The sequence below is a fragment of the Alternaria atra genome, assembly GCF_907166805.1.
Source record: "Alternaria atra isolate CS162 genome assembly, contig: 25, whole genome shotgun sequence".
Classification (NCBI taxonomy): domain Eukaryota; kingdom Fungi; phylum Ascomycota; class Dothideomycetes; order Pleosporales; family Pleosporaceae; genus Alternaria; species Alternaria atra.
The window spans coordinates 5,625,248-5,645,039 of NW_025091323.1; the positions used below are offsets into that span (position 1 = coordinate 5,625,248).

General features: G+C 51.5%; 4 protein-coding genes across 5 annotated transcripts; 2 read left to right on the plus strand and 2 right to left on the minus strand.

The window, feature by feature from the left end:
• Positions 1 to 323: 323 nt before the first annotated feature.
• On the minus strand, positions 324 to 3,767 carry ALTATR162_LOCUS6927 (uncharacterized protein; the record flags this gene model as incomplete). Its single annotated transcript, XM_043314552.1, has 1 exon — positions 324 to 3,767. One exon carries the CDS (start codon positions 3,765 to 3,767, stop codon positions 324 to 326), a length of 3,444 nt encoding a protein of 1,147 aa, XP_043170487.1.
• A 3,462-nt stretch (positions 3,768 to 7,229) lies between these two features.
• ALTATR162_LOCUS6928 (uncharacterized protein) lies at positions 7,230 to 7,871 on the plus strand (the record flags this gene model as incomplete). Of its 2 annotated transcripts, none has more annotated exons than XM_043314553.1 (1): positions 7,230 to 7,871. In XM_043314553.1, the coding sequence occupies one exon, from the start codon at positions 7,230 to 7,232 to the stop codon at positions 7,869 to 7,871; it is 642 nt and encodes a 213-aa protein (XP_043170488.1). The 2 variants fall into 2 exon arrangements, with proteins under 2 accessions (XP_043170488.1, XP_043170489.1); XM_043314554.1 differs by having other exon boundaries at positions 7,593 to 7,871.
• Positions 7,872 to 10,566: 2,695 nt separating this feature from the next.
• ALTATR162_LOCUS6929 (uncharacterized protein) lies at positions 10,567 to 12,096 on the minus strand (the record flags this gene model as incomplete). The annotated part of the gene is made up of 3 exons (XM_043314555.1): positions 10,567 to 11,554; positions 11,617 to 11,702; positions 11,755 to 12,096. The coding sequence occupies 3 exons, from the start codon at positions 12,094 to 12,096 to the stop codon at positions 10,567 to 10,569; spliced, it is 1,416 nt and encodes a 471-aa protein (XP_043170490.1).
• A 3,012-nt stretch (positions 12,097 to 15,108) lies between these two features.
• Positions 15,109 to 17,118, plus strand: ALTATR162_LOCUS6930 (uncharacterized protein; the record flags this gene model as incomplete). Its single annotated transcript, XM_043314556.1, has 6 exons — positions 15,109 to 15,275; positions 15,324 to 15,660; positions 15,709 to 16,172; positions 16,220 to 16,289; positions 16,342 to 16,580; positions 16,632 to 17,118. 6 exons carry the CDS (start codon positions 15,109 to 15,111, stop codon positions 17,116 to 17,118), a joined length of 1,764 nt encoding a protein of 587 aa, XP_043170491.1.
• Between the last annotated feature and the right edge of the window lie 2,674 nt (positions 17,119 to 19,792).

Genomic DNA, 19,792 nt, shown 5'->3' on the forward strand with positions numbered 1-19,792 from the left:
GATTATGATGGCCCTTGTCTTCGCTGTAGTATCTAGCGTGTCATCGCTACGCATCTGAACAACTAGTAAGGTCTGCTCGAGAGGGGAGAGTGCCACGATAGAGTCACTGGATAGAGAGAGAAAACACAGTGACTGAATATCGTGATTTCTTGATATATGTGCGGATTTCGAGGTGTTGGCTGAAGCTAATTGGATGTTGGTGAAGCTTGTCAAGAAACGCGCGACGCGGTAGGTGGGGAAGACGCGTTTAATTACTCAGCACGCTACCAGTACTTTCAACCCTTCGTCATCAGCATCCAGATGCATCGCTCTCTCACGTCACCCTAATTACCACCAAACACAAGCAGGCTCTGCACATTAACCATACCGAATCCACGCTCTCGCAATAACCTACGCCCACGATGGGCTGGAAATTCTGCGACGACCACGGCCATGACGGTCTCTACACCAGCCTCTTTCAAAAGAGATAGTACCGCGCAAAGCGTCTCACCTGTCGACAATACATCATCCACCACTACAATTGTCTCGCAGCCGAGGATTGCGCCCCGCTCTATATCAATGCGCTTCTCGACCTTTGGTTGATCAGAAGCTAAAGAAGAGATATACGACGCATCTTTGGTGACGGAGAAGGTAGGCGGTGGAAGCTTACCAGCTTCGCGAATCGGCAAAAGGGGCACTCCAACCTGCGAGGCCAACGCCGGCGCAAAAACGAGGCCGCCCACCTCGCAACATACGATGGCATCAACTTTTGCCCAAGTTCCGGTGAAATGACTCTGTAGCAGTGATGCGCAAAGAGCAAGACCGCCTGGCCGCTGCGAGATCCCAAGTACATGCCGAAACTGGATGCCTGGCCTGGGGAAATCTGGGACTGAGCACACCATATCAGCCAGTCGATGGAGGTCGTTGTGAATCAACGGAATTAAGTGAGATTCAGCAAACTCACGTACTGCCTTTTCTCCTGGTAGGTCGTTTTCGAAGGTCAAGTCTGGGCGATATTGCGAAGCCGTCACTTTTTCCTCATTATCGGCCACTACCCCACGAACGACTCGTAAGGCCTCACTGGCTTCAACGTGGACTTCGATCACTTTACTCTCCGGCACTAGATGGCAGAAGCATGCGACAGGTGCCTCATCTCTCATACCTGTGATGAACAGAACATCGATATTCGCGTCTGTGGCATCATGCACGAGTTTCTGGAAGTGGTCTTCGGGTAACCTCGGTCGTCGTCGCATCTGCTCCTGGTAGAAGGCCGTCAACTTTGCACGATGCTGCTCCTTGTACGCACGGTCCTCTAAGAGGCGACCAAATTCAGCACCTGTAGCCTCAGCGTATTCACTTTTCGTCGCGTCACTAATGCGTACAGTTTGCGCGCGGATGCCGAGCATTGAGAAAGACGCGTTGCCTTGTAGTGCCGTGAAGACGGAAACCCATACGGCAGCACAATAGTCTTTACCAGCACCATGTTCACCAGTAACAAGGATGATGAGCTTTGGCAATGGTGGTTTCGGCAGCGGACAAGTCCATGCCAACACGTTGTGAGGATCCATCACGCGCTTGAGACAACCGAGACGTACGGCATTCGGTCCGAAAGCTCGCTCAGCTAACGGTCCATCTCGGGGGTCTGGGCCAAGATCCGCTCCGTACGTCCCATCGCTCAAGGGCAGTAAGCTCTCGACGACTTTGTATACCCATTGCACTGAAGCATGCATAACATGAGTACCATCTTCATGCCGAGGCCATACCCCCGTGATGACGCAAGCGAAGTCCCAGTCTCGACAACCAAAAGCAGTTGCATTCCATGCGACATCGCGAGCCTTTCCGCCACCGTGTAGCAGATGAAGATAGCAGAATGGCGATGGACGAGATTCGACCGCTGCGACTAAGCGATGAGCAATCCTATACTTTCCAATACCCTTGAGAAACACACATCGTTTGAAGGATGACGTTTTGCCGCCGCCGTGCCCACCGTGCATTGCGGACATGTACATCTCGGCCTCGAACGCTTCCGAGCCGTTCATGGTTTTGAAGTTGCTCTCTGTTCCCCATATATCGCCTTCGGGCTTGGATCTGCTTATCGTAGGTGGCGTGGAGGATGTGAGTATTTCATATGTCGTCATTCCAAGGTTCAGTCGTCCGTTCTCCCAATAGAGGTATGCGTCAGCTGAGCAAAGGGAATCGCACTCTTTTGCGACTATCTCATCGAAATCGCGAAGTCTTCTCTTGGCATCGGCCTTGCCACTCAGTGGAAGTACCCAATTCCGCGTTACGTAGGTTGGAGCGGGATGAGCCTTCACTATGACGCTGATCACAACACCAAAGTTCGTTCCGGCGCCTTTCAGAGCCCACAGTACGTCAGCTTCGTTGTCAGGACGGCTGGCTCCCACTGGGCGATGCTCACTCGGAACACCACCGACATAGAAGATCTCTCCAGAAGCTACGCTGACCATCACAGCGCCAACTATGTTATCGCAGGTGAGTCCATGTAGTCTAGTAAGATGTCCGATGCCACCCTGTAAACAGAGGCCAATTCCAACACTTGGACGAGATCCTAGGGGTACCGTAAGATCCTCACTTAGCGTCTTGCTGATGATGTCATCTGTCTTACATCCGGCCCCGACGACGACCAATGCACCTGAGCTAGTGTCTTCCTTTTCATCCTTCTCTACCCCTCTAAGCACATGTACATCGTCGAAAGCACTCATGTCAATAGCCACAACATTGGACCTGAGACAGTGCGCACTATGTCCTCCACCAACAACAGTCAAACCCAGCCCATGCTTGAGTGCCCACCGGATGCAATCTCGCACGTTCTCCACGCTCTCCGGTCTAACAATAGTGGCAGGGTGCTGCAGACGAGCTTCCTTGCTCTTAACCATTCTCTTCTCTAGCACCAGAGGCATACACATCTCCAACTCTGACACCGTATCTGCGTGTTGGTTAAAAGTCATCATCACTTCAGGCGCACTGAATAGAAGGATTTTCGGATGAGCATCTTCATGGCGGGCCAAATCACGGCATAGCTTTCGCCACAACGCTCGAACAGCCTTGTCTTCGTCAGTATCTTGCATGGTGAAGCCAGCGACGAAAGACGCAAAGCGATCCAACGCGTCGTCATCGTCTGCTACACCGACGAGCCCAGTAGGAGAGGAAGCTGTATGGTGATAGGCCAAACCATCGATGTGCAGACCTTCGGCGCGATGGAAGACGGCGACAACTCCACCGTCGATGAGCATCTTCAACGCCTGCTGAATAAACTTGTGCTGCGGCTTCATACCATACATGCTATGGCAAAACAGGATGATGTCGTACTTCTTGATCCTTGCCATTTCGTCATCTGAACCAAATGGAGCCTGATGGATGGTAGGACCGTTCTCTAAGCCTACGAATGGAGCGTTCGACATCGTACCCGACTTTCCATCGCTGCTCAAAAACTTCTTCAACTGCAACGCGAACAATAGATTAGGCTCAAAAGCAGTATATGTCCCAATTTTCCTTCTCAGGCTCTCGGGTAGATGACCAAAAACGCTCTTTGGCCCTGGCCCTATCTCCAGAACCGAAACCAGGGCGTTCGATTTATGCAGAGGGGCCAGCAGGTAGGATAGTTCGGGAATGATGAAGTCGCGGTAGGTTGCCCATCCATGACCTTGGATAAAGGCGTCGAAGCCGGCTGCATATTGCTCGTCGGTTAGAGAGTTTCTGGGGGAGGAGGAGATTATGGCGTTGGCGTTGAGTATTAGGGCGCGCTTCAAGTTAGTGAGTGTGGCCATGGTAGGCTGGCGCTGGTGCGCTTGTATGCTGATTGATTTAGGTATTCAAATGCTAGTGTGATGATAGAGTATGATGGTACGGAGTTGTCACAACGTTATTCTGCGGGCAAATAGGCTATGCGGGGACTGCATTGTTTGTTATAGTAGCAAACGCAGGATCGATATGCATATCCACACGCCCAAATCCAAGTATGAACAGCCGTGCATCCCAGCAATGAGAGAGCGGCAATGCACATCTGCGACATGCGCAATGTAGCTTGATCGTCTCCGAGCCTTCAATGTGTAAATCGTCGAACGACTTACCAGAGTCAATTCTCTCGTGTAACCAAAGCTTATGAAATATGATACCTTCGAAATCATTTTCGACAAAGTGTGTGCAATGATTAGAATCGTCTTCCAGAGCTTCACGGTTCAAGCACAGCAACAAGGCTGTGCATAAGCTGTGCACTCATGCATATCGCATGCGTTGTGTAACATGCTCGTACCACCAATAGTACATGGAGATAACATTGTGCCAGCTTTTCCATCAGTGGTTCGCTAAAATCCTGTTTGGCGGTTGCTGCGCGCCCCACCATGTACATGAGAAGTTCTCGGCGTATCGTTTCTTTGCATGTGATGGTTGTAAATACGGTAAGTAGGTCGTTGTTGCCACACAAGGCGCAAGAGGGGAAAGGTTGGGTTGTTTTCAATAACAGTGTTTCCAGGACGAGTATACGCATAGTAGTACTAGGTAAGTACGTTGCTTCTGTTTTAGAGAGGTTTGATATCGTAGTGAAGGGCAAAAAGTGTGTTCAGTGCCGACATTGCTCTTAGATAATGAACGCCACAATTCAGCAAGACAGATCTGTAGCAGAGCAAAAAAGGTATCACTCGAAGTGACTCGCACTTCTTCGTAATGACTCATCGGAGGTTTGAACTCCGGACCTTCAGTGTACTAACGGGCTTTTGAGGGCCTTTGTTAGACTGACGTGATAACCAACTACACCAACGAGCCTTGTTCGATGAAAACAAGTTTGAATACATCAATAATATAGTTGAGTAAATATGACTTGAAAAGTTCCGGCTCTGCAAAACCTTCATCGAAAGTGCGACGATCAGTTGTCTTGCCAGCGAGACCGTATGGATAGTGAAATTTCTGTAGTGCGGGGCCGTTGGAGGCTTGGAGCTGATCCAATGGACATGGTTGGACGATATGGTTGGTCCCACCAAACATCAACGACTACCCACTTCATAGTACGGTAACGACAGACTTAAATGTAACAGGATGGCTCGACACAGGGCGATGCGCTCGAAGAAGAGCGTTGTATGGGCAATTGTAATAAAGTTGGTATCGCTCATCGTGAGACTATGGCGGGGAATTGTTTGACGATGTATGTGCGCGACCTTTGATAATCGCGCCAAATCCATATTCCTGACCAGGGGCTTGCTTCTGCTCTAAGTTGGAGAGAAGCGAATTGATCGAAGTGGGTGCTTTCGATACGAACACTGTGATTGTGGTCGGAAATCTCCACAGCGACGGTAGCTGCCACGCCAAAAACTCAACCTTTGTCTCAGACTTTCCAAAGCTTGACCTGCTCCTACCAAGATCAGCGACAGCTTGGAAACGGGTAGCTACCAGCCAGCAACCAGCTAGGCGGCCGATCTGCACCGCTCAACGCTCGTGGAAGGCTACCACCCGAACGGGATCTGTAACGGGGCTTGGTACAGCTGGGCGACCAACGGCTTTTCTTGTGCGCGTATTGAGCGAGCGAGGTCGTCATTAGATGCGCCGATGTAGTGGTAGCAACGATACTAAATTATGAAGTCTTTTAGACATGATGGTGAGCATGAAGCCGTCGCCTTGAAAGTTTGCAGGTGTTGGCGCTACGAACGCGTCGCGTGCCCGAGAAGGAACGGGGTGGAGTGAACACCGCCGGCCACCAGCAACTCACGCCTCTGAACTTCTTACTCGCCGACACCCTCATGATGAATGATGAACTCTCTCTTTCGTACAGCAAAAGAGGCCAAGCTGCGCAGTTCATCGCAATAACGACAGCCCTACTCAATTCGATGCATCGAGGCTGCGGGGTGAGCACAGTCCCGCCCAAGCAAGCACACGTCAGCTGCACACGCGCACCGTTCATCACATCACGACAAATACCATGACAAGCACCGCTCCAAGACTCATGCTGCGCTTCCTGCATGCGTCTGGAAACGGTGCGAATCCAGCGACCTCCCCGTAGCCAAGACCTCCATGTGTCGCACCTCCGTAGGAGTGCCAGCCACGGGGTAGCGCGCTACACCAATGCGGGAATCATAGCCTAAAAACGGACCACATCTAAAACCTCACATCGCGTCTCTTAAGCCGCGACCCCAGTACTTCGCTCCGCTGAACTATTCACATCCCCACTTGTTCAAGACGCCAAGTGTTGCGATCAAGGCTTGCCCCTTCGAAGCTCATCGCCGAGGCCTGTCAGTCTGGCCCCTTTGCCCCAGACGAACGCTGTGGAGGAGGGCCGCCTAAGGGTCGCATCTTACGCCCTCTTGCCTGAGAATCCGGCGATCGATGCTCACCTGGGTAGACGATCCTTCGAACCGAACTTCTCCTGCCTCCGGTATAACGCTGATACTTGGCAAGGCAGCCTAACGCTGGGGCTACGGGCTTGGGGTCCTAAGCATTACCCAGTCCCCTTCTACAGCTGTCAGAAGGCTTTAGATTTGAGCTTAGCTATGTTCCAAGGCCAGGAGATCGAGATATGGCGTATGGTACGCATTAACATGAAGAAGAATTGTCGACGAAGACCTAGTTTGGGCTGGATGTGACGTGTGCACCATTCACCCAACATGGGAATCTACCTTATGTGCTTTAAGTAGATCTCTTTATCAACGCGCAAGCAGATCTAGTTTTAGCACGCAGCAGAGCATCCTCAGCAGGAACTCCTCCGCGGCCAGCTCGAGGCCTCGACTAATCGCAGCGCTCGAGACCGCGGTCACTGACCCACTTGCAGCACCAGCACTATGCATTAGTCTCGGCAGCTAGCATCGCTCTCCAGGCTTATCTGACCTTGGCTCCGCATCACAAAAGTTTCGACTCAACATCAAACGGCGGGAGAAGCTTGGCATAGACTTCCAAAGCCAAAGCTCTGCCATGCTATGCTTGCCGCCACTTGGCGCGGCTTCAGGAAAGTTTCACACCTACGCCGATATGGCTAATTCATCTTGGCGGTGAGCAACGATGAACCTGCGATACTATGACCATTGAGACACGATAGGTTGCGTATAAGAAGACAATGAACCCACTTCTTCTATTCTCCAGTCCGGTCACTCACTTCAATTCACTACCAACCAACTTTCACTTCTGTCGCCGGGCGACCTCTATCACTTAGTACATTTATTGATCCCTCTAATCGTTCATCGAACTTCGATCATTCATTACTACCCATACCACCTAATCGAAAGATTTAAGCAACCCAAACCGACAACATGCTTCCCCAACACGTCCTCTTCGCGCTCGTCGCCACCGTCGCCGCTGTCCCGCTTAACATCAACTTGGGAGCCTACTCGCCTGCCCTGGTAGTCGGTGATGGAGAGATCTCACTGGGATCAACAGAATCAGCTTCACAGTTGATGTCTACGCTCGCTTCGGGAGCAGCAGCCAACGCCGGCGGGGAGGGCGCAGCACAAGGTCAGCAAGAACAACCAGCCGCCGCCGAACAGCCCGCAGCAGCTGAAGGCGAGCAACCTCAAGAACAACCAGCTGAAGGAGAAACAGCTAAGCGATCCGTCCTCCGCCGCGCCATTAGCGACATCCTCGGCAAGCGTGCCCCCGCTCCCGTCGAGCCCAAGATGGCCGCCGTCGAAGAGGCCATGCAGTGGATCAAGCGCGATCTCGCTGGCTTCAACGCTGCTCTCGGTTACGCCAAGGAGGCCCAGAAGGATATGCCCAAGGTCGAGATGGGCACTGAGAACGCTGGTGTCGGTCTGCTCGTCAACCCCGGTGTCAACGTTCCCAAAGACTCTGCCGCCGCCGGCACCCCACCTGCTGAGAAGAAGGCAAAGCGCGACGAGGTTGTCGAAGAGGAGGATGCACCCAAGATGACTCTTGTCGCCATCACCGAAGTTTGAAGCAATATACCCAACTTTGCGGATTTCACCAGCCGAAGACGTCACGCGCCATGGGGGATGAAGTTGTCGACTTCAGTTTTGCCACGGGGCTAGATTTTTTCAAACTGTCGAGTTAAGATCTTTTCTTTTCAGCGAACATCAGCAGGATCCCGCCCATTGTGCGGACCGGAAGATGAGGAGTTTTGGGTAACAATGGTATGGATGGATGAATGAGTCAATCGAAGATGATAACAAAAGGTCGCAAGATTTCAATAAATTACTATTTGATCAACTCATGGTTCCCTATTATTCTTACTGTTACGATGTTGCTGATAATGCTGACAATGCATCTTCCCTACCAGATACAAGCAATCATGTCGACTCGGTTCCTGTCACGGTCCTTACAGTTGGAACCCACCCGCATTAACGCCGTATCCGCGATAGCCGATACACGAATTTAACGTTTTATCCGCGTCGCCACCACCAACGATCCGACATTCTGACGTTCAACCAAGCAGAACTCCCAAGTCGCAGTAAAGTCTCAGCAACGTGCTTGCAGCTCTTGGCGAAGTGCTTGAATTTCGGAAACCAGGGTACCGGAGCGGAACGTGAAACAGTGCCCTGTAGACTGGTCTGTGCAGTAGATGGGGAATAATGCGGCTAGGGCAAAAAGGAACGGTGCTAGGAAATCGTATTGTTTTCTTTGCGGACGGTTGATTGGATATTGTGATGTTGGTAACGTGTTTTATAAGCGAGTCGTCCTTACAAGCGAGTCGTCCACCCCACCAACTTTGATCACCTTTGAAGATCAAATCAGTTATGCCTCAACGCCAACAAGCTCTATTGCGCTCATCTGAAGCTGATATGCAGCTTACTATATCATCTCTTAATAGCCACCAGATCAAGACTGAGAGAGCTGCTGCTCGCGCGTTTAACGTCCCTCGAATGACGCTACGCGACCGACGCGCTGGCAGGCTTGCACGACGCGATTGCCAGCCCAACTCAAAGAAGCTTACCCAGCTAGAGGAGGAGGTAATTATTAGACATATACTCGACCTTGATCAGCGAGGATTTGGGCCTACGTATACAGCTGCGCGCGATATGGCTAATAAGCTGCTTGCTGCGCGTGGCGCAGGTCGCGTTGGCGTCCACTGGCCGCGCAACTTTGTCAAGCGTACAGACAGTCTTATGACGCGTTTTAATCGATCGTACGATAGGCAGAGAGCTCTATGCGAGGATCCTGTGCTAATCAGCCGCTGGTTTAAGCTGGTAGAGGAGACAAAGGCCAAGTACGGCATCTGTGATGAGGACGTCTACAACTTTGACGAGGCTGGCTTTATGATGGGCAAGATCCAGACTTAGCTAGTTATCACAGGGTCAGAGAGGAGAGGCAGGCCAAAGACTATCCAGCCTGGCAACCGCGAGTGGGTGACGGTAATTGCTGCAATCAACGCTGCTGGCTGGACAATCCCACCGTTCCTCATCTTTGCTGGCAAGTATCACCTGTCAGCCTGGTACGAGGAGGATATCCTACGCGACTGGGCTATCGCAGTTAGCGACAACGGCTGGACAACCAACGAGATAGGAGTAGAGTGGCTAAAGCACTTTATTAAGCATACTGAGGGCAAGGTAGTTGGAGCACGCCGCCTGCTTATCCTTGACGGCCACGAGAGCCACCAGTCTCTTGAGTTTCAAGAGCTCTGCAAGGAGAGCAATATCTACACGCTCTGCATGCCAGCTCACTCATCTCACCTACTGCAGCCTCTTGACGTAGGCTGCTTCTCGCCTATGAAGCGCGCGTACAGCCGTGAGATTGAGGCTCTAATGCGCTACAATATCAACCATATCACCAAGCTCGAATTCCTGCCAGCCTTTAAGGCAGCCTTTGATCGATCGTTCACCTTAGCCAATATCTGCTCAGCTTTTCGAGGCGCAGGCCTAGCCCCTCTCCAGCCAGACGCTGTTCTATCAAAGCTCAACGTGCAGCTGCGTACGCCTACTCCACCAGCTGCTCTCGCAGAGCCTCCCTGGGAGGCTCGTACACCAAGCAACGTACGTGAGCTTGAGGCTCAATCAACGTTAATACGTGATCGCGTGCGGCAGCATAAGAGCTCATCACCAGCCTCGATTATTGAGGCGATTAACCAGCTTAAAAGGGGGCTGAGGTGATGATGCTCTCAGCCGAGCTTATGCGCGATCAGATTACCTGCCTTGAGAGAGCCAACGAGGCAGCAACTAAGCGTAGGCAGCGCAAAAGAAACGGATACAGAAGCGTGAGACCTTAACAAAGGGAGAGGGAGAGGATATACTAGCTCAAAAGGAGGCTGACCAGCAGATTGAGCGTGAACAGCGTCAAGGTGGTGAGCGATCAGGCCTTAGCCGCCAGGCTATTGCGCGCTGCAGGAGGTGCAGGGAGACTGGGCACAACTCACGAACGTGCAAAAAGGATGCTGTAGATACTATTTAATCTACTATATTAATCGCTTTGTTCTACCTTATTACGTTGTTGCGTTGCGTAGCTTTGAAGGTGATCAAAGTTAGTGGGGTGGACGACTCGCTTGTAAGGACGACTCGCTTATAAAACACGTTATGCGAAGTTCATGTTCTGGTGCTTACGAGTATATGTTGAGAACAGGAAACTAACGCCAAAGCGCTGGACTGACAAACATGCTTGAGCGTGCCAAAGAAAAAGCGAATCAGAAATTGCTTAACAAGCTCACATAACAGTAACGGGCACAAGCCAAGCATCTGGATGGTCTGGCCCTGATTTCCGCGGCTCCGGAGGCACAACGCTCTTTAGCAGTTCACGAAATTTGGTTCTGAAAGCTCCATCCACATCACTCCTTACGCCGAAGACTTGGGCAGCCGTACGTCCAGATTTATCCCGCAGTTCGATATTGATACCGCGTAATCGCGCGGCGGTTAGGATGTCGAGAGTTTCTTCATTTACAGTTTCTGATGCGGCTGCCCAATGAAGGATAGAACTTCCGTGTATATCGATATGATGATGCTCACAGCCGGAAGAGAGAAGCAACTTTAGCACGCGATTGGCACCGTTACGAACAGCACTCGCTACGCAAGACATGCCCGCGTCGTCGATATTGTTAGCGTTCGCACCTCGGTGGAGTAGGTATTCTGCTACAATATCGTTATCGGCATGACACGCTTTTGCAAGCGGTGTCCTGAGCCCAGTGTCTTGATGATCCAGAAGGCAACCGGCATCTTCCAATAGCTTAACATACTCCAGATCTCGCTTGTGGTACGCAACGTCATGCATTGCGTTGGTCTGGTAATGGCGCTCGGGTGCAACTACCGCGTCTTGCTCAAGAAGAAGACGCATTGCTTTCGTAGTGGGAGCTAATGAGGCATATCGCAAAGGAGTCCAGTGGTTGTGATCAGGGATTTCGATGTCTGCACCATGTTGTAGAAGGTAGCGCATTGCTTCCTCGTCACCCCGTTCTGAGGCCCAGGACAGTGGGGTACGCCCGGTTTTGTCGCGTGTGTTGATGTACTTGCTAAAGTCGGACCAGTCAAGTTTGTTCATTGTAACGGCTGATTTGAGACCGATGACGCGCTCGTGTAAAGGACTGAGATCCAAGCAATCAAAGGAGATCGTATTGCAGAAAAGGCGCCTGAGTCCCGAAACTACCTGAGGATTTTTGAAGTTGGACAATACACGAAGCCAGGCATACTGTTGTGCCGATCTGTACTAGAATCAGCTTTGTACTATCAATCGTTGAGATATCGATCCATAGTTCTGACTTACACACCAGATGAGTCCTCAATGGAAGGATCAGCCCCAAATGACAGCAGCAGCTCACAGATATCTGTTCTACCCCTGTCTATAGCCCACTTGGGTACGAATTAGCCTCGGCAACGGCTTCTACAATGAATGAACACATACATGTAGGGCAGTTTGATGCCTCTCCTTATATAGCTCATCTGGCGAGACCTCATGTCGAGTAAGCATCAACCTAATGGCTTTGTAGTCGCCAGAAGAAACCCGGTCGAATAGCAACCCGTCCACGGTAATCACCCTGACTTTCAGTGCAATATGGTACTCGCCCAACCTCGTCCGCTGAAACATGAAGTACACTGCTTTTGAGAAAAGCCACGTAGGGCTAGCATAGAACGCCTTTAGGTCTAGCGCATTTTGGTTGCGGCACGAGCTCTGCGAGCACGTGGGTACGGCCGTCAATGATCCCGCATACATGGCGAAAAGCTTTCCAAAGTAGCTTCGTAACATCTCTGGGCTTCTAGCATATCGGTTCAAATGACACAAGCACGCACAACCTGATGAGCAAGGAATTGGTTGCGCTGACTGAGGAGGGACTGTTTGCGGCCCATTCTTGGAAAATAGTGATAGTAGTGACCTCGAGGGAGATGACGATCGAGAACTCATTCTGCTAGAAGAAACGCTCAGGATAGTGGTGAGCTGATCGGATGTATCCTGCTGGAAGGCCTGCTGTAGCCGCAAAGCGTCCCTCGCTACAGATAGCAACTGTTCAGTATTCTGGAGTATCTTTGCCGATGCCGCCGAGTTCTCAATGTGGTGACTATGCGTCCTTTGAAGGAGCAGGTTTTGCTGTTGTTGGATGTTGGCGCTGACAAGGCTGACGCTTCCGGTTGCGAGCCGACAAGATTGACTATGTTAAACTTCAGCTAAGACTTGAACATCAGCAACATTCGCATGAACGCCATCTCACCTAGTCTCACAAGCGATTAGTAACGCGATGCCGTCCCTGGCACGAACTAAGTCTTGAAGAATGGTATTTGCCTTCTTTTTCTTGAAAGGCCATTTCGCCACCGAAAGGCCTACCCCGCTCTTTGAATGACTGGGGTCTGATAGGTCGCCAACCAACACCGAGAGATCATGTAAAGCAGCCCTAGCCTGCAGGATATAGTAGTGCAATGTGGCTGTATCGGTATGGGTCAATGATCCACATATTCTTTCTGCTTGCTTGATGATGAGCTTGAGGGAGTCGACTGTTCGCGCCAGATCAAGGAGCTCTCGAGGAGCATCGCGAGTAGAGATCACCAGTTCGCCAATGCTACTACAAACCTTAACCAAGGTGACTATGCTTGCCACTACACCCACTGGTTCCATTGCGGTGGAATTTAATCGAGAGTTTTGATAACACCAAAGAACAAACGGCGACTTCTGCAACATATATAGACGCGCTATGTCAGCCCTCTTTAACTTTGCCCTCGTGGGAATTGGAAATTCCACATCGCATGAGCCGACGAACGAATAAAGTCGAGGGCGGCTGCCCGACTGTAAAGCCACAATGCGTCCTGCGGTCTCGTGTATATGTTGATCATGCTGAAATCCGGGAGTTGAAGCGCCAAAAGTAAGCAATCAACAAGAACGTGGAGGCTTTGACCATGAGTACCCAGCGGGGTGCAGCAAGGCTGAGTACTTGCTCCAATCGCGTATAATCGTATCTAAAAAACGGGCAGCGTTCACGCTTGGCGATCGTTCCTCGCCAGTAGGCCTGGCCATTCGCGCGCGTCCACATGTGGGGATATCGATCGATGACGAGCGCAAGGGCACAGTACCGCAGCCTGAGTCAAAGGCGCTGAGTCTGCCTCACTTGCAGAGATGATGCTGAACCATGGCCTCAGATTATCAAGACCCCCGATGTCTAACTAGCCATCCAAGGGGACAGCTAGAGAGATCCGACCAGGACCTGTGTATAGAATCCAGATATTGAGATAGATGCGTGTCCTTGCAAGGTCGTCTTTGAATTCCATGCGTCACCCTACCCGTGACGCGTTTCGATGCTCCCACAGAGCCGCAAGGCTGGTATGTAGCGACCTGTTTACGAGATCGGTGGAACGGCACGGGTAACCGGGCATCTCATGTCATCACTTGGATATGCGCTTAAACATGTGTTTGGTAGTAGTGAGGTCAGCTATGGAGAGAAGATCTGGAGAAGCCTTTCTTGCCGGCTAGAGCTTTCTAGCCTCAAACACGCTAGCACGGGCCCACCTAACTTACGTCACGGTGTTGCCCAGATGACCGTTCACTCAACCTTCGACCACCCATATGATTTGTTAAGCGACGAACGTCACTGTATGAATAGATGCCTGGGGTCGAAAAGAAGGTCTAGTTCAAACGAAACCGCAGCGTTACGTTAACCACTCAAGACATCCTACAGCATTTTCGCTTGGAAATCAACCTTGAAAGGCTGCACGGATGACTGTCCCAGGGTACAAAGACACCTGATATTGCACGCCATGTCGGCAACTGCGCCAATTCATGCTGCGATCAGTAATAGCTGGATCATGGTGGCCACTCGGTGGGGCAACGCTTGCAGGTTCTAGAAGACTCGCCGAAGCTGGCGTGGATGGCGCTGTACGATGGCGCTGTAGTGTATAGCGTCGCAACGAACGCAGTGTACATGGCATCCAAGTAAGCCTCAGAGGAGGTCAATACAAAAGAGGTGCAAAGTAACGACGCTATCAACACCGTAGCGAAACTTGCGGGTTACTAGACACTTTCATAGCACATCGACATCGAATTACCGAACCTTTAACCACCCAGGGATTACACCAACTTGTCTTCGTTGTCCTTGGCGTTTAAATTTTTCGAGGGGATTCGTGGTTTTGATATTACTACCGTTCGATACGCCAATAGTGTTTTGCCACCCGCACCGGAACTCAGCGGAATGCCAGGGTGTTTCTCACTAAGCTTTTCTCGAACAACCAAATGCTTCCACAGGTAAGCTTAGCAGCCAGAATGCTTGTTGGTAACCAGAAATGACGTCGAATATCGCGATCCGAAGAGACTTTGGATCAGGTTTCGCAATCGGCTTCAGTTGCTTCACCCAGAGCCTCCAACGTTGGACTACCCTACCAGTATCCAAGAAAACCGGACTTACAGATATCAACTGACCAGTAGGAGGGATTCTCGCAACGCCCAAAGTCAACCTCATCCGAGGCGTTCCTGGCTCTCGAACGTGAACCATCAAATCATCACCAGCCGCGTGATACCCAGGTATCTCAAACCGCGAGGATTACGCCCATCCGCACTCTTCCGCCCCACAATTTCCCCCAGTATCTTCCAATCTTTCGTCAGCCTCTGCACGATCTCGTGCCCATGGGGTACAATGGGATGCCGTCAGCATGGAACCTCAAGGTTCCGTGGCCGAAGATCCGTCGAGTTTATAAGAGAGGGTGATGCGGCTTGATGCCTGTCATTTCAGTTGGTTTACTTGAGTTGCATACTACCAACCATCTATAACTTGCAGATAAGATGGATAACATTAAATCGAAGTTAGCCAAGCCGATCAAAGACTGGCGACGCAGAAATTCAGTTGATGTTGGCGAACATGAAGGCTATGATAACACGCCGCTGCCGAGACTGACGTGGAAAGGATTTTGGATGGGCATGTTGGTATCGATGGGTGGGTTTGTCTTTGGGTGAGCAACATTCAACACTACCAATCTCGCATCGACTCACACCCTCAGATATGATACCGGTCAGATCTCTGGGTTCCTTAGCATGGTCGACTTCCTCAGACGCTTCGGACAGAGACATGATGATGGCACGCCATATTTCTCCAATGTTCGCTCTGGACTGATCGTTGGTCTGCTGTCCATCGGTACATTGTTTGGCGCACTGATTGCAGCGCCCATCGCGGATTGGATCGGGAGGAAAATGAGCATCATCTGGTGGTGTGTCATCTTCTCTGTGGGCATCATTGTGCAGATTGCTGCAACGGATAAGTGGTACCAGATTATGATGGGTCGGTTTGTTGCGGGTCTCGGCGTTGGTGCGCTTAGTTTACTCGTGCCAATGTACCAGGTATGCTCAACAGCCCAGCCATAGACATCCACTACTGACGATCCTCAGGCAGAAACTGCACCTCGCCACATCCGTGGTGCTCTGATTTCCACCTACCAACTCTTCATCACATTCGGTATCTTCCTCGCCGCAGTTTTCAATTACGCTGCCGAACGACACCAGTCGGGTAAAGCCGCATCCTGGCAGATCACCCTGGGTCTGTCCTTTGTACCCGCCGCTATCCTCGCCGTTGGCATGTTGGGCTTTTCCGAAACACCTCGATACAACTACCGCCATGGTAAGATCGATGAGGCTACTGCGACCATGTCGCGGGTATACGGCGTACCAGCCAACCATCATAGCATTCAACTAGAACTTGAGGAGATGAGAGTCAAGCTCGAAGCGGAAAGCAAGATAACCAACGGACCGATTCAGGAGTGGCTGGGTATGTGGATGGCGCCGAAGATGGCGTATAGGTTGGCGATTGGCATGGGGCTGCAGATGTTCCAACAGTTGACGGGTGCCAACTACTTGTAAGACGTTTGTTCCAGACTCTCGCACCGATACTGACTCTGCGAAGCTTCTACTACGGTACAGTTGTCTTCGCTGGTACCGGTATCAAGAACTCGTTTGTAACGCAAATGATCTTGGTAACTAAGATCCTCTGAGAAGGCAGTCCATGACTATGCTAACGATCCATAGAACGGTATCAATTTCGGTGTAACCTTCTACGGCCTCTACATTGTCGAGCACTACGGTCGTCGCAAGTCGCTCATCGCCGGCTCATGCTGGATGTTCATTTGTTTCCTGATCTTCGCTTCCGTCGGCCACTTTGCTCTTGATCGCGATAACCCAGAGAACACCGAGAGCGCAGCCACAGCGATGATCTGCTTTGCCTGTTTCTTCATCTTCGGTTTCGCGACAACGTGGGGTCCAATGATGTAAGTTATCCTCGCAATGTTAATGCGCCTCGCCACGCTAATATCGTTCAGTTGGACCATCTGCGGAGAATTATACCCCAGCCGCTACCGTGCGAAAGCAATGGCGCTATCGACGGCATCGAACTGGCTGTGGAACTTCCTCCTCGCCTTCTTCACACCTTTCATCACCGGCGCCATCGATTTCCGCTACGGCTATGTCTTCGCCGGAACGAATATTCTCGGCGGTCTCATTGTGTACTTCTTCGTCATCGAAGGCCAGGGTCGCACGCTCGAGGAAATCGATACCATGTACCTGATGGGTGTCAAGCCGTGGGAGAGCGCGAAATGGGTGGTTCCTAGCTTGGAGGAGCTGAGTGGTGATGTGCGAACCAGACTCGAAGCGGCAAACCCGGAATTGGCCCTCAAGAAAGAGACTGAGGGGGGTATCGGTGGTGCGAGTGCAAGTGAGAGGCACGAGGATGATGAGGCGATTCGTAGGAGCGTTATGAGGGATGGGAGTGAGGAAGGGTTGAGGGAGAAAACTGAGATGGAGCCGTGATGGAATCGTTATCGATGTTGTGGTCGCTCGAACGACCTGGGTGAAGCAGGTTCGTTCGATGCTGGTTGCTATACATGCTCACGTTCTAATAGACATACCACTGTCGTTTACCCGCTAAATCCTGGTGATATAAGCTGTGTTTGCTCGGCTAGATGCTGGCTACAAGGTCTACCGGAGTACGTGGTAGACGTTAGCCCAACGACGGCGACAGCCATCTTGTATCGGAACAAAACATCATGCAATCAGCTTCGTACGGCGGATGTAAAGGCGAAGCACACCAATGCAGTTACGGGATTGGAAAGCACGAGATTCTGAAGTTTTTACTGAAGCTTAAGATGCGCAAAGGAACAGATTGCGAGGCGTTCATGATGGAAGTACTCCATGTACATTGCTTCATGTCAAAGTTCTGTGTTCGCGGCACGCCGGTACAACCCGGCCTTGCTTACCCCGCTATCTCCGCGACCCACGCCCCCACTAGCCGGTGTCACCCGGCGGCCTACTTTCCCCTGTATCCACCACCTGAACACTTACATCAGTCAGTTTGAAGGGAGTGCAATTTGCGAGGAAGAACATACCGAACCTCCACCCATCAGAGCATTGGCCGATGTCAAGCTCTATGTTGGTGCTAGCGTCTTCTATTGGCTACCATGATCAGTTCAAGCTATAGGGGGCTAAGTGTCAAGACAGGTCACTCACCGTTACCACCCGCCAAACAGTACTTCTGATACTCGAAGAAGAGTTGAGTGGACGCGATCGTGAGCATAAACGTTCCATACACGATGCCAATGATGGTGTTAGCGTTGAAGCCGTTACCGGGAGCTGTAAAGGTCGTGATGGTGCAGTTCATTGTTGCGGATAGTGCAGGGACTCGATGTACTTGCAGGGGCAATGTTGGTGAGATGGAATATGTTATGCGTTTGGCAAGTCAGTAAGCTCTGGAGGGCTTGATGACGTCGTTGAAGGCATTCCAGCTGGGTGACTGCTGTGTTTATGTATACACAATGGTACGTGTAAAAGCCATGACGGCGGTGCTGTGTGTAGAGTACCGACGTCATGAAGGCTTTCGGGTTTTGTAGTTCACATATTTTAGGATCTGGAAGATTCCAGTCATGAACTTCTTCGTGAAAGTGATTTCAATATTTACGTTCCAGCATTTTGGGTTTGGTTTTGGCAGGGGACGCGGCAGGGAAGAGCTCCACACGACACATGTGTACACCCCTACTAGAGCGCATCATTAGCACACCGACTCAATCGAGCCTTACCACTCCTCATGTCTCCTGCCGATGCTCCGCTAAGCGTTGATGGACAGGATCTCTTGTGGTCGTAGCTCAAGCTTTGCTTCTTCCTTTTTGTGCAATGGAACGACCACGTCTGCGTGGTTGGTTCGCCCTTGCTTCTCAGCGCGTTCTAGAACTTTGCCGGTTACGGCGTGACGGGACACGATCGCGCATGGAACAAAGCTGATCCCAAAAGGGTACCGAGCGTGGACGCGGCGCGTGTGCCGCATGGTCGGACAGCCACGACACTCTCCGAGAAAGGAAATCACGAGCGATCCGCTTCACGGGGCGCGTCTTCTCAGTCGACTCGTCCCCACAGCTCATTTGTCAGAAGTGTGGTCGTGGCCGAAGCTTCCCAGGCGCAAAAACGCCGTGGTTGATCCACACGGCACGGCGGCGGCGGAATACGTATCGGTTGGCTGAGCGCTGTGGGTGTATCGAGTTCCCAGGTCCCGTGACAGCGCGACGGAACTAATTGCCTTGGCTTGTGCTTGCACTGTTCGACGGGTAAGGCGTGCCCGGTTGCAACATGATTTAGCTCGTTTCTTTGCTTCCACACCAACGGCTCTCTCTAGCGCCTGCAGGTACGGCTTTCTAGCGTGGCACTATCCGGGGGGATGACCGACCGACTCCAGCAATAATAGTGCGCAGATCACCTTGAAGGGAGCATGCCTTGAAACAGGCCGAAAGACCCGTCGCTTTCGATGCGCAAGCTAGCCAGGCTGCATACGCCAAAGAACATCCGCAGATTCAACGATTATTGGCACGTGCATACGCGAACAGTGATGTATGCGGCTACGTCACAATAACAGCGTCAGGAAATTTTGTAGTAAGCGGGGTGTTGCTCAATACTGCGCATTTGCGTTGATTTAGATAGGCAATCACTAAATCCACGCTGGCCCTTCAGGCATTTGGAGCAGCACAAAGGGTCGGTATTAGGCCAATCTCTGAGATGAGCAAGGATCGTGGCGGCGGGGAAGAAACGGAGAACAAGCGGTGATGCCAGTGGGTATAGATACGTAGTGTGGGCGGACAGGGACAGAGGAGGCGTGGAAGAACTAGCGAACGTACAATAAGCAGCGGGCCCGTGAATACCATCGTTACTACCTACGAAACAGCCCACCATCTGTCGATAAGCGGCCGGGATGTGCAATGCTGACTCGTCTTGGGCACGATGTCAGTAGCCGCCGTGCGTAGTGTGGAATTTACCCGCTGATCATTTGCAGACGGGCTATTTCCACGACGCCTAGGTGGAAGACAAGGAGTTCGGCAAACATGCACCGTTAAAGAGATAACGCACGGAAGGCGCAAGCTCGAGGGCACCGGGGCAGGCGAGAGGAATAATAAAAACTGAGGCTCCAAGTAGCAGACCCTCGTCTGAAACATTACAGCGGGCA